The sequence below is a fragment of the Dipodomys spectabilis genome, unplaced genomic scaffold (assembly GCF_019054845.1).
Source record: "Dipodomys spectabilis isolate Male_0828 unplaced genomic scaffold, ASM1905484v1 ptg000266l, whole genome shotgun sequence".
Classification (NCBI taxonomy): Eukaryota; Metazoa; Chordata; class Mammalia; order Rodentia; family Heteromyidae; genus Dipodomys; species Dipodomys spectabilis.
In genome coordinates, this window is record NW_024870943.1 from 5357542 (window position 1) to 5372140 (window position 14599).

Below are 14599 nucleotides of genomic sequence, written 5' to 3' on the forward strand. Positions count from 1 at the left end.
GACACTCTTAACTCCAATAAGACAAGAAGTGGAGCTGTGCCTAAAGTGGTAGAGCACTAATATTAAGCACAAAAACACAGGGACAGTGCCCAGGCCCTGAGTTCAAGTCCCAGGAAGGCAAAAAAAAAATGGCTTTATCCTCCAGAGAGAATATCCCACGTCCCGGGTACAGCCTACACCAGGCACAATCCCAAACAGTTCCCAGTGCAATGTTATCTAGATTTCTTTGCTCTTGAACATCATAGACATAGATTCCTGGGGGGTTGGGAAGGTGACACAGTGGTAGAGCATTTGCCTCACATTAATGAGGCCCTTGGTACGCTTCCTCAGCACCACATAAACAGAACAGTCCAGAAGTGGTGCTGTAGATGAACAACACTTGAGCTAAAGAACTGAGAGACCCAGGGCCAGTTCAACCCCCTTGAACAACTACAAAAGAAAGGAAATAAGGAAGGAAGGAAAAAAGGAAGGAAGGAAGGAAGGAAGAAGGAAGGAAGGAAGGAAGGAAGGAAGGAGAGAAAGGAAGGCAGGAAGGAGAAAAATCGGTTCCTGTGGTGTGAACACACACACACACACACACACACACACACAAACACAAACACTCACACCATCCCCATGAAGTTACAGAAGTATTTGTTTTTTGTCAAATCTGCAAGGTCAGGTTAAAGAAAAGAAGTTTGAGAAATTGTCCCTGCATCCAGAAGCGTGAGGAATCATGGAGACCCATGACCTGGGGGATCATGGCTGCCATCCTGGAGTGGAGAGATATCCTAGGGGAAACAGAGGAAATTGGAAGGACAAGGCATTGAAGTATCTTGGCAAAGATCTTGGAGTGATATTAGTAGACTGAACGTGGGGTCTTGATCCAGAAGTCCAGCTCTTCTCTCCCAGCGATGTTTTCTCATATCCTTCACCTCTTCGCAAAATAAAGGATTGGTGCATTAAAAAATATTTGTTAATCATATACCCTAGCCTATTTCCTCTTGTATTTCTGGTTTTCTGCCATGAACTGTAGATCAGGTGAGCACAGTTCACCCTTTGCATGATTTCACACTTGCCCAATAAAAACCCCTGGGGACAATCACAGGGGTTTTATTTATCACCAAATCATCTTAATTAATGATAGTCTCCACAATCCAGACTCAGCCGCCACTTACACGGTGGCAGTGCCACTGGCACTGCCACTTACACGGTGGCAGTACCACTGGCCTGAGACCAAGAGCCAGACACCCAAGACTCTGCCATGGCTCAGGACTACATGTGGTACCAGGGCATTCCTTTCCCTGTTGTGGATTTCTACCCTGAAGTCATAAAAGCAGTCCACGAGGAGCTGGTGCTGAAGGACGAAGACATCATCACGGTGACCTACCCCAAATCAGGTGAGCAGACGGAGTTGTGGCTGCCTGGGAAAGGCCAGAGCTGTGGCCTCACTCCCAACTGTGTTCCACGTACGAATGGTGTAGTAGCTCATTATTGAAGACCTGTGGCCCTGTGGTATTGTGCCAGCCTTGAGTGCAACAACTCGCGGACAGTGCCCAGGCCCTGTTCAAGCTCCAGGGTTGGCAGCAGATTTTTTTAAATGAAAAGGATGATTTTGAGGTTACCTAGAGAAAAAGCATGATCTCAAATAGAAGAATCATGATGGGCCATAGGTAGGACCTGGAAAACTTGGGGTAAACACAAGGCACTGGCAGGCCAGGGAGCCTGTGTGAAGGGGCACGGGGAGTGGGGAGGGAGCACTGAGGGCACACTGCAAGGGAAATGTGCTGAAAACCACAGCCAGTGGGGCACTGCAGGATTTCAGCAACAGCTGACAGCTGCATTAAACCCAAATATCCACAGAGAAATGGCTGCACAATCCCAAACAAGGTGAGAGATCAAAGTAGAATATTATACACTGTTGAAAATGCAGAGAGCTCAGGAAAGAATCCATCACATCCTTTCCAGGGGACCAGGGGGAGGCAGGCAGGCACAGGAGAAAGATGATTACAAGGTTTATCAGAGGAGCCATTTCTCCCCCAGAGAGAGAGCTCATGACCACCTCCACAATCTAGCAGCAGCAGGGGCTGGGGGTAGGAAGTGAGGTAGGTGGGAGCTCAGGTGGGTCTGGGTGGACAGAGGGATGGGCTAGCTGTATGGCAAGATCTCCAGATCAGGGAGGAGCTCAGAAATGGGTGGAGCTGAGGACCAAAGGTGAGCATAATGCTTCCTACTTAGACCCATGCTCTACTATTATCAGGACATTTTGCCATTTGAAACCACATGAGTCACGGCCATAGTGCAAAAAAAAAAAAAAAAACTGTGTACTATTGCACTCACATACAAGGGCCAGAACTGCCAAAGTCCTGGTTTGATAATAGAATGATGGGGGTCAGGGCAGGTGGCAAGAATATCAATATTCAGGTGTCATGGACAGTGTAGACTTATTAGATGAGAAAATACTGGCACTGAGTGAGCTATGATTAAAATACACTAAACAGGGACTAGGAATGTGGCTCAGTAGTAGAGTGCTTGCCTTGAACGTCTGAGGCCCTGGATTACATTCCTCAGCACCACATAAGCAAAAAGAAAACAGCCAGAAGTGGTGCTATGGCTCAAGTGGTAGAGTGCTAGCCTTGAGCTACAAGCTGAGGGACAGCACCAAGACCAGAGTTCAGGCCCCACAACCAAATGCAAAAATAAGTAAATAAATTAATTAATTAATTAAACCAAATACACTAAACACTACATATCCATATCAGATTGCATGCCTGAGAAAGTTTATATTCGTAAGGTCTATGTTACATATGCTTTACCATTATATATGTGTGTGTGCATGTATGTATATGTGTGTGTGTGTGTATATATATATGTGTGTGTGTAATATTGTGTGACCTCTGCTTTTGTTTCTGCCCCAGGAACCCATTGGTTGATTGAGATTCTCTCTCTGATTCACACCAAGGGGGATCCCAACTGGGTTCGATCTGTGCCCACATACATTCGTTCCCCATGGATTGAGAATGAAAGTGGATACAAATTCAAAGTGGAGAGGAAGGAGGGTCCCCCCCTCATCACCTCCCACCTCCCCATCCAACTCTTCCCCAAGTCTTTCTTCACTTCCAAGGCCAAGGTCAGTGCTCAGTGCCCAATAACTGTTCCATCAAGGCCTTTTCCTCTTAAAAATGCACACACCCAGCAGGTCTGGCATTCTCCCTCTGTAGTTCATAGAGGACCATAGACTCTCCTTCATGAATTGAGGGTCCTCAGACCAAACCAGAGTCCAAGATGTGGACCATGGCTGTGTGAATCTTGACAGATGAACTGGATGACAAACTGAAAGACTAAACAAACTGTGTTTTAAGTGGATACCCAGGCCTCATGCAGTCATCCCAGCTAAACAGGAGGCTGAGATCTGAGGATCAAGATTACAAGACAGGGCTGGGAAGGGGCTCAGTAGTAGAGCGCTTGCCGTCCATGCATGAGTCCCTGGGTTCGATTCCTCAGCACCACATAAGTAGAAAAAAAAAGCCGGAAGTGACATTGTGGCTCAAGTGGTAGAGCGCTAGCCTTGAGCTGAAGAGCTGAGGGACAGCGCCCAGCCCCAGAGTTCAGGCCCACGACCGGACCCAAAAAAAAAAAAAAAAAAAGATTACAAGACAGCCCAGGTAGGAAAGGCCAGGTAATTCTTATCTCTGATTAGCTATCAAAAACAAAGCCAGAAATAGAGCAGCAGCTCAAGTGGTAAAACACCAGCCTGAGCACATAAACACAGGGACAGCACCTAGGCCCTCAGTACAACCACCAACCATGGCAAAAAGGAAAGAAAAGAAAAGAAAAAGGAAAAAGAAAGTTGAGGTTGTGTGGTTTCAATGTCATGTGACCTGGTGTCAGTGGCCTGACTCTGAAGGCTGTGCAGTGAATAAACACCTGATGCTCATGGCCAGATCAGACCAGGAGCCTTTGTCCCGCTTCCCCAGCCTAGGCCAAACCAGACACGATGCACACTCTTCCCTGGTGAAATGCTACCCAGATTTGCTCCTGAACACCATAGAAATGGGTGCCTGTGCTGTGAAATCTCTGTTGTTGTATCATTTCAGCTCCCTCCATCAATGGATTCTTGTTGTTTTGTTTTTGTGCCATTCATGGGACTTGAACTCACAGCTGTCCCTGAGCTTTTGTACTCAAAGCTGTTATTCTACCAGTTTGTGCCATAGCTCCCCTTGAGGTTTTCAGGTAGTTAATTGGAGATGGGTGTCTCATGAGCTGTTCTGCCTGGGCTAGCTTCAAACTATGATTCTCAGATGTGAGCTGCCTGAGTAGCTGTGGTTACAGGTGAGAGCCACACATGCCCAGATGTTTCAATGATGTTTACAGAACAATTCATAAATCTGCAGCCAGAAAAGGCTAACCAGCGTCTGATCTTCTGTGCTTTCTAGGTAAATATCCCTGATACATTTAGGAAATGCATTGTCCCACCATTGTTTTATTCCTGGCAAAGTGATTGGATTGTAGGAACTCTGAAAAGTATTTCACAAATTAATGCACAACCAAAAGATCAACACATACTTCAATGTTGGAGCAAAAATTCTAGAATTTCTCTGAACGCCAAGAGTACAAGAAATGATGGGAATATTGTTTAATTCTCTCCTTTCTCTCTTGAAGATGATCTATGTCATCAGAAATCCTAAGGATGTCCTTATATCTGGTTATTATTTCCGGCGTTTTACAAATCTGTCTAAGAAACCAGAGTCATTGGAACAATATTTTGAATGGTTCTTGCAAGGATATGGTGAGTAAACAATGAAGAGAATGGAGAAGTATTTAAACCTCTTTGAGTGTCCCCTCCCTCCAAGGTCTCCTTTAAGTCTCACCATCTGTGGGTCCAATGCTTCCTCATCCCAGAACTCACATTGGCTAAAGGCAGCACCAGACTTCTCCCATGATGGAAGGTCCCAAGGTGTTTTGAGCCCCTGGAGCTTCCGTAGCCATGGAGGACCCGCCCCTTCCTGTGTGCTCTACTCCCAGATGTTGACTGACAGCTTCTCACTGGCTTCCCACACAGCCCAACTCTACCTTCCCTACGTATTTTTACGTTTTAAATTTGTTTGGCTGTCCGTGTCAGAGTTTCTCACTTGAAGTGGGGATCACTCTGTTTCTAGTCATGCAAAAGTTCTGGGTCATTCCTCATGCTTGTAATTTTGTCACTCGTCCATGGTTCTGTCAGGGGTCCATGGTCTGAGTTGGGTATGAAGGGTGGGGGACCCCACATCTGTGCTCTGTGTACCTCATCATCTGGTGTCTCAGGCCCTCTGGGTTTAGCGTCACAACCAGTAGAAGTGCTTGGTGAGCTGTTTCTCTCCTGATTCAACATCTCTTACCACTTGGATCTGTAGTCAGGGCTGGTGGATCATGCCTATAATCTCAGCTACTCAGGAGCTGAGAGCTGAGGGTCAGAGTTGGAAGCCAACCCAGGCAGAAAGTCCTTGAGGCTCTCATACCCACTCAATCATCATGATGAAGGGAGTGAAGGTGTGGCTCAAGTGGTAGAGAGGAGTGTAGAAACCCAGGTACAGTGCTCTGGCACTGATTTCAAGCAAAGATGTTTCAAGTAGAGGAAACCACACCAAGGCCTCTGCAGACTGACCTGCTGGGAGCCATGGGCAGGGATGGGAGGTGCCTGGTGTGCCTGTGTCACAGCTCAGACCTTGCACTCAGACTTGTGCTCAGTTGTGCAAGTGATGGATTTGGGCCAAGCTGGCATGGAAGGCCCTCAACCTGAGTTCTGTGAGGGCCTGTGGAGCTCTTTATAACGGTCAGAGGTTTTGGTGTGGCCTTTGGTGACCTGCTTCAGATGGGGCAAAGTTTGTGCTACAGGAAAAAATTGCTTAGAAATCGATATTCTGGCTCCACAGTGCTTCTGTTTGCTCTCTTTCCCTCTCCCTCCCTATCCCTTCCTTCCAGCTCTCTCCCAGTCATGGAGCTTGAACTCTGGGCCTGGGTGCTGTCCCTCAGCTCTTTAGCTCAAGGCCAACACTCTACCACTTGAGCCACAGCGCCACTTCTGGTTTTTATTATGGTTCATTGGCGATAAGAGTCTCATGGACTTTCTTGCCCAGGCTGGTTTGAACAGTGTTCCTCAAATCTCAGTGTCCTAAGTAGCTAGGATGACAGGCATGAGCCACCAGTAGTCAGTAGTGCTCTCTCTTTGAGGCTATAAAGAGACAGGACTTATTTGTCGGTTACACCTTGGTGAAGTTGACAGGGACCAGAGCAATCAGTGCTGTGACAACCCTGCAGATCAGGAATGGTGGAGACTTTTCACACTGCCCCACTGTCCCCCCTGCAGTGCCTTACGGGTCATGGTTTGATCACGTCCGGGGCTGGATGTCCATGAGGGAAAAGGAGAACGTGCTGGTCCTCAGTTATGAGCAGATGAAAAAGGTAACCATTGATTTTACATGTACCCACCCCACCACTGCCCTCTCCACCCATTCTACCATCTCTCCTGCTCCTCCACTATCTTCTTCCCCAGTATCCTCCCCCTAGTCTCCATCCCACCTTCTATGTCGACTTTCTACATCCTGTTGTGTGCTATTCCTTCCTGCATTCCTCTTATGCTACTTTTCTTCCTTTTTTTTTTTTTTTTGTTTCAAGATGGAGTCGTGAACTCAGTTCCTGATGTTTTGATTTTGGGCTGGTGCTCTACCCACTGAGTCACGCCCCCAACTTCACAGGCCACCCATCCTTGCCCCTACCACTGCCTTCTGCTGTTTCTGTCTTCTCCTGCTCCCTCCTCCTCAGTCATGCTCTCTGTTGTCCCCTCTCATACCCGAGCCATGTTTTTCTCTCCTTAGGACACAAGGAGCATGGTAGAGAGGATCTGTGGGTTCCTGGGGAAGGCACTGGAACCCGGAGAGCTGGACTTGGTCCTGGAGAACAGTTCCTTCCAGGCGATGAAGGAGAACAAGATGTGCAACTTCCCTGATGTCCCAGAGTGGATTGTTCCCGCTGGTTTCAAAATCACCAGGAAAGGTATGGAAATGTCCCAGGGAAGGAGGTGCTGGAAGCCAGGGAAAGAAATCTGGTCTCCAACCACACACTCCTGGCCAGGGATCAGCCAGGAACAGGCTGGCTGGTCACTTCTAGCTTGTGTTAAAACAAAGTAAACTTGAAGTGGAGTGGGGTTCAAATGCCAAGCCTTCAGCCAAAGAAGCTCAAGATCAGTGCCCACGCCCAGAGTTTAAGTCCTACAAAAGACAAACAAGTAATGTGATAGTAAGTGGATCTGAAAAGAGAACAAAGTGTAAGTACCAGCTGGGTGTCCATGGCTCAGGCCTGTAATCCTAGCTGCCCAGGAACCTGAGATCTGAGCATCACAGTTCAAATTCAGACAGTGTAGCATAGTCCAGGAGATTCCTTCTCTCCAGTTAACTACGAACAAAACAGAAAATGGAGTTTTGGATCAAGTAGTAGAGCATGAGGCTTGAGCAGAAATTAACTCCCAAATAGAACCTAGGCACTGTGTTCAAACTCCGGTATAGACACACACATGCTCACACATGCGCACATGTACACACACTGAACTCTATTATATAAAACTCTATTCAACTTCCTATTAAATAAAAATGCCATTGTGTGACTATGAGACCACATCCTGAGCTTCCTGACTCCCACACATCTGGGGAGGATGTGCCCCTCTGGTGGCAGGGGCAGAACTTGAGAGGAGAGCACTGGACATGGAGCGTGGTGGCTGTGGAGTCCATCTCCCAGGGAGATCTGTGGCCTCAACCTCGGGCCAAGCAGAGGGCAGAAGGGACACCAGGGGACAGCACCTTCCTGCCCTGACCCAGTCTGGTGTCATTGTTTTTTCATGGCCTCAGGTATCACGGGGGACTGGAAGAACCACTTCACCCCAGCCCAGACCCAAGCCTTCGAGGAAACATTCCGGGAGAAGATGGCGGGACTTCCTCCGGAGCTGTTCTCGTGGGACTAAGTCCAGATTTAGCTCCTTGTGTGTTGGGATGAAGACTTGTGTCCCCATCTTATGGAGGTGACAGGACTGGGCAGAGATCATAGTATTAGTCTGTCACTCGAATCAGGAGGTCTGATTTTGCCTGTCACATCTTTGGTGCAATCACCAGGACAGGTGGCAGCCAGATGCAGGTGAGGAGCACAAAGGGACCCCTGTGTGTTCTTGCTGAAATAAATGGGGCCACGGCACCAAGGGCTGACAAACATGCCTTAGTGTTCTGTTTAGCAAAGACAACCTGGGTGAAAGGCTGCGGAGGTCCCTCGGGTGGGGACAGTGGGCTGCCCATGGCAGGAGGCTGCCTGAGGGTTTGCTGGATGTTCTGGGGAAGGGGTTGTCTTTCCCCCAATTGATCTTCAGTGGAAGCTCTGTCCCAACTTGGCACAACATGGGATGAGGCCGGAACAGAAACCAGGTCCTGGAATTGAGGTTTGGGGCACCAGGAGCCTGAAGCCTTTTGCGAGCTTCAGGTGCCCTGTGTCCATTGGACAAGGTATTTATTGAGTAAGGCACAGGGGTGTACGTGTACAAAGTGAGATCACCATTTCCCTGACATCACAAGCACCAATACTACAATACAATACTAATCACAAGCACCCATTGTGTTGTATCATCTCTCTCAAGTGATAAATAACTCCTTCATCTTAAGCAGCAGCTGTAAGAAGTAAATGACTTAGAGTTCACATAGATTTTTGTCTATCCCAAAGATCCCAGACTGTCTGATGTGTAATTAGCCTACACCCAAGAAAGAAATCTGAAGTCCTATCAATCCAGAAGGGAGTGACCTTTCCAGGAAGCTCTCAGGATTCTAAGAGTTCATGTTCAGAGGAGGCCTTCCATCCTCCCAATCCTTTCAGCTCTCACAGCCCCCCTTTTCCTATGATTTCAGAAAGCATAATTCTCATTTCTGTTTGCGCTAGCGGATGCTGCATGCTAGAAGATAAACATTGAAATAGACAGGAGGCTAGCCGGGTAATCCGTAAAATAGAGGATCTTGGGCCCAGAAAAGCAAAAAAAAAAAAAAAAAAAAACCAAGAAAACTATTCTGGAAGTCCCAAGTTATCAATGAATTTTAACTTTTTCAGCTCCTGTTTGAGCTGCTCTAGCTGGTTCTGAATCCTTTGAGAATTGCCAGTTATCTTTTTTTTTTTGGTCGGTGGTGGGGCTTGAACTCTGGGCCTGGGCACTTTCCCTCAGCTCTTCAGTTCAAGGCGAGCGCTCTACCACTTGAGCTACAGTGCCACTTCCGGTTTTCTGGTGGTTTATTGGAGATAGGAGTCTCAAGATCTCTCCTGCTCGGGCTGGCTTTGAACCGAGATCCTCAGATCTCAGCCTCCTGAGTAGCTAGGATTACAGGCGTGAGCCACCAGCGCCTGGCAATTGCCAGTTATCTTCAAGCAGCTCAGTCCTTCAAACAGTTCACATCCTAAGTGGTTTTTCAACAGCAAAGAATCTGTGGCGCTTCTAATGTGTCAAATTATTGTTCTTCCCTTTTTCATTTCTTCATTGAATGATTGATTGATTGATTTGTTGATTGATTTCTTGATTTACTTATCTGTCACATGGTTGAAAATTCAAGGTAGTCTGCTGCACTCTTTCTGGACACCTTCTTCAATCTAGGGACAGGCAGAATAAAGCTGCAGCTATATCCCTGTCCACAGTATTTAACAGCATTAAGTTATCACAATTTGGAGTGAGATCTTGTCTTATGCATCTCTTATTCTGATGGGTCAAATTACTAAGACAGACAGGCACCATTCTCCTAACATAACAGTCACGGATAATTTGTCTTTAGAGCGCCATATGCCTTTCCGCCACAAAAAAAAGACCAGCCAATGCCGACTCTTTTTCCTTGAGGCAGACAGGGTCTTGTCACCGATGAACAGTTGCTAAGGTCATTTGCACAACAGAAGGATGAAAACTCACAATGAACTATAAATTCAAGGACCAAAGTTAATTCATTCTCTCAACTCTCATCTTCTTGACGACTAATTTCATCCTGAGTTATAGTTTTACCCCTTTTAAACTGATAGCATGTCCTACTAAACTTTATATTAGAACATTTTGCACAGAAGAGCCTTCTTTGATACAAAAGGAAGTTTCATTCATGGTCTTTTTTTTGTTTTGTTTTGTCATAGGGCTTGAACTTTGGGCCTGGGCACTATCCCTGAGCTCTTTAGTTCAAAACTAGCGCTCTATGACTTGAGCCACAGCACCACTTCTGGTTTTCACCACTTCCTGCCTGGGCTGGCTTTGAACTGTGATCCTCAGACCTCAGCCTCCTGAGTAGCCAGGATGACAGGCATGAACCACTGGCAGCCAGCCTGACCAAATATTTTAACTCCGTCTTTATATCACTGGACAGGTCCCATTTCTGAGTTGTTACATATCACAGTACAATTTAAGTGCAACAGTTTACCCAGCATAGGAACTCCCCAAACAGAGGCTTATACTGAGCAGGAGGCACCAGCAGTCTGAATAAGCCCCATCATCATTATAAACAACGATGACGCATTCACTTCCGGTCCCTTGTCCTTTTGGCATCTCTCAGCTTCCAGAGAAAGCTCTGCACTGGTCCCCAGGTGGGAAGGGTCGCTGTTTCTCTTTCTCCCCGAGCCTTTAGTTATCCTCATCCTCTTGAAGGTTTTCTCCAAAGATTCTTGGAGGTTAGATGCATTTTCTCTTTATTTCTGGGTTTTCATTTCAGGGTGGGTAGATAGATGTCCGCTGAACCTGTGCACATACAGGAATAAGCACCACCCCATGCTTTCACGGTTTTGGGTCTCTAGTTATTTCCAATGTCATTTTTTCAGCTTATAGGTTGAGGTGAAGAAGCAATTTTTCCAGGTCTTTCCAAAGTTTATCTGCTGCTGAAGTATTGGATGGAAAAAGTAAATTTTCATAACTAAGGGTATAGAATGCCATTGCTATCTGTTCTTTGGGGCTCCATGACCTACACCTATCTACTCACCCTCCTTTTTTTTGTCAGTTCTGAGGCCTAAACTCAGGGCATGAGCCCTGACCCTGTAGTCTTCACCTCAAAGCTAGCGCTCTACCACTTGAGCCACAGCGCCACATCCAGCTTTTTCTGAGTAGTTTATGGAACATAAGACTCTCACAGACTTTCCTGCTCAAGGCTGGCTTTAAACTGCTATCCTCAGATCTTAGGCTCTTGAGAAGCTAGGATTACAGGTGTGAACCACCAGGGCTTGGCTTGAAGTGAATTTTAAATAGTCCTAATTTTCCCTTTTCCACTTTGAAACCAATATTTTGGATAACTTTTCTTTCCAAGTCCTCATTTTAAGGCTACTCCCTTTGTTGATTTGCACTTAAGTTAACCGTTTTGAAACCTAGAACCACTGGGCAGCACCCATTTCTCTCCTGGCCATCTGGAATTTAAAGCTGACACTTTTTTTTTCTGTAGTCTGAGTTAACTCGTAGAAAACCTTTAAACTCTAATAGCATAGTTTTTCTTTACATGTAGGAATCACTGTACCAAGAACCCAGACTTAATAAGCCAAGGATCTCAGAACAAGCTTGTTCTTCCCAATTTGTATCTAATTGCAGAATAGCATTGAAACCAAAACACATTATACAGATTAACCCTTTTATTTTAATTCTCCTTTTAAAGGTTTTAATTTTTAATACATCCCAAGGGGCAGTTTTTAGGAATAGTAATCACATTGCCTACATTACTGTTACTTTTTAGTGTCTGTCTGAAAGGGAAAGAGAGAAGCATCTATATGAAATTGGCATAAAGTATGAAATATTTCTATTATAGTGCATTACTTTTAACCTGATTTTTTTTTTTTAAGAAGACCACACTTTATTTTTTTTTTTTTTTTTTTTTTTTTTTTTGCTTATGTGGTGCTGAGGAATCGAACCCAGGGCCTCTGGCATGCAAGGCAAGCGCTCTACCACTGAGCCAACTTCCCAGCCCCGACTTTTAACCTGATTTAAATCACAGCCAATGTAGCTACATATCAACTTTACTAATAAGTTCTTTATCTTATAGATTTAAGACATACTCATACCATCAGAGATCTACTTGAACCTTAAGTGGTTAGTCTTACTCATTTCTATATTTTGAAACAAACATTTAAGACAAGTCTTACCTCCTAAATGCTTTTTCAGCTCAAGGAAACTTGTTTTGGTTTTTGGTTTTGTATTTGTTTGTTTTTGTCGGTCATGGGGCCTAAACTCTGGGCCTAAGTGCTGTCCCTGAGCTCTTCAGCTCAAGGCTAGTGCTCTACCACTTGAGCCACAGCCCCACTTCTGGCTTTTGCTGCTTATATGGTAGGGAGGAATTGAACCCAGGATCTCATGCATGCAAGGTGAGCACTCTAGCACTGAACCACCTTCCCAGACCTGTTTTTTTTTACACCATCATGACAGATTTTAAGCACTAAAACACAAGATTATTTTGAATGGTTTCTCATACATTTACACTCATACTTATGTATTAGAGTTTTTTTGATTTTTGCCATTTTTTGTTTTTTTTGTTTGTTTGTTTTGAGTCCGGTTTTGGCCCTGAATTCTGGGCCTAGGCCCTGTCCCTCAGCTCTTTAGCTCAAGTTTAGTGATCTACCACTTGAGCCACAGCACCACTTCCGGATTTTTTCTTTTTGCTCATGTGGTGCTGAGGAATCGAACCCAGGGCATCAGGCATGAAAGGCAAGCGCTCTACCACAATGCCACCTTCCCTGCCCCTATGTACAAGAGTTCTAATGCTCAATTAGATTATGAAAATGAAATTTGGCCATGTGCCTGTGGCTCACAGCTGTAATCCTAGCTACTCAGGAGGCTAAGACTGAAGATCCAGGTTCAAATCCAGCCCAGGCAGGAAAGTCCATGAGGCTCTTATCTCCAATTAACAACCAAGAAACTGGAAATGGCACAGTGGATAGCCTTGAGCTGAAGAGCTAAGGGACAATGCTCAGGCCCAAAGTTCAAGCCCTATGACTGAAAAAAAAATATATATATATATATCTCTCTATATATATAGAGAGAGATATATATATATTGGCAATAGATTCTTTTGGAATTCCAATCGCAAAGTACCATTGTTTTGTCCGATATGTTAAAACTGTATGGTCAGTGTTAGACAGACAACACAAAGCCAACTATGAGACAAAATACAAACACAATAAACAACATTTTTCACAGCTATTTGAGAACTAGATGACAAAGAACAGAAAATGTTTAGACAACTTTGTTAGCAAGGCATATTAGTATACAAATGGATCGTTGAACATGTCCGAGACTTCTAGTCTTCAGGGTCTATAAAGAAAATTGGGCAAAAAGAGAGAACTCTTCCCAAATCAATTTATAGATGTAAGAGAAGTTTATAGAAGGTTCTGGCAACCTCCATCCTATCCCAAGAGGGTTATTTAACTTGTACAAGGCTCTGAATTTGCTAGGAGTTCTTACCTTTTGAACAATTCCTTTTTATGTATCCCATTTTTTTCACATCTAAAAATTTTTAAGACATTTTATGGTGGGTCCCATTATGGCTGCAGCAGAGGAGCCAATGTCATTACAGACTTCAATATGATTTGTAACATCGCCGTTTGCAGACTCGATGGAGTGTAAACCTTTGGACACTAAATTAGCATCCTTAAATGGTATATATTTGGAGAAGTTAGTCTCTTAACTCAGTTTGCAGTTACACTTTTATGAATATAATCTTTAACTGGGCTCTGAAATCAACCAAATGTTCCAGGCCTCCTTGCCTGCTATGTACAGAGTTGATAGCTGTTTATCCTGGCTGTGTTACCTATTCCCTGTTCTGATACCTGATCAATCACTTCATTTTTGCCCAGTACCTACCTGTAGGACCACTCTCAGACAACACCCCTGTCTGGTAAACTGGTCCTCCTCAATTACTATGGGAGGGTAGTCATGTTTTTTTTTTTTTTTTGATCAGTCAAGGGGCTTGAACTGTGGTCAGTGGCACTATCCCTTAGATCTTCAGCTCAAGGCTAGTGCGCTACCACTTGAGCCACAGCGCCACTTCTGGCTTTTTCTGCTTATGTGGTCCTGAGGAATTAAACCCAGGGCCTCATGCATGCAAGGAAAGCACCCTACCACGGAGCCACCTTCCCAGCCCCAAGAATGTCTATGGTGCTTTTTTTGTTTGTATATTTGTTGTTCTTTTTGTCAATCATGGGGACGTGTTTATTTTTCAAAGCCTGGAGATGAGCTTCGTCACTCACCACATTTCAAATTGTAGCTATTGACTGGGCTTGTGGCAGGCTTTGTTCACGTTTCTCCAGTCAGGCGTAGAAGAGAGATCGCCTCTCAGGGGACCCCATCACATCTGAGAGGGTGCGATGATATCACAGCCTAGGTTTCACGGGGTCACAGCCCAGGCCCTGGGTAGATATGTGGGTGGTCACCTCCCCCATAATGCCCTGCCAGACATTCATGTCCTGTGGGTTCCAGACTGCTGGGTCTGATGCCAAAAAGTCAGTAAAAAATATAAGTATGGGAATGTATCAAGCACTATGTTATTCAAGTGTTTGCTGGTCCTGAGACTTGAACTCAGGGCCTGGGCACTGTCCCTCAGTTTTTCCCTCAAGGCTCACACTC

The 14599-nt window shown here is 45.3% G+C and overlaps 1 protein-coding gene across 1 annotated transcript; it reads left to right on the forward strand.

Annotated features, from left to right (window-relative positions):
• Positions 1-1243: 1243 nt before the first annotated feature.
• Positions 1244-8037, forward strand: LOC122125785 (sulfotransferase 2A1-like). Its single transcript, XM_042700392.1, has 6 exons — positions 1244-1379; positions 2898-3109; positions 4642-4768; positions 6326-6420; positions 6834-7011; positions 7860-8037. The coding sequence occupies exons 1-6, from the start codon at positions 1244-1246 to the stop codon at positions 7970-7972; spliced, it is 861 nt and encodes a 286-aa protein (XP_042556326.1). The 3' UTR covers positions 7973-8037.
• Positions 8038-14599: the final 6562 nt, after the last annotated feature.

Bases quoted from the DNA above. Each gene is read 5' to 3' on its own strand.
- LOC122125785 (XM_042700392.1), top strand. From the start codon at position 1,244: ATGGCTCAGGACTACATGTGGTACCAGGGCATTCCTTTCCCTGTTGTG. The intron at 4,769-6,325 runs GTGAGTAAACAA...TCCCCCCTGCAG, and splicing joins ATGGTTCTTGCAAGGATATG to TGCCTTACGGGTCATGGTTT. The intron at 7,012-7,859 runs GTATGGAAATGT...TCATGGCCTCAG, and splicing joins TTTCAAAATCACCAGGAAAG to GTATCACGGGGGACTGGAAG.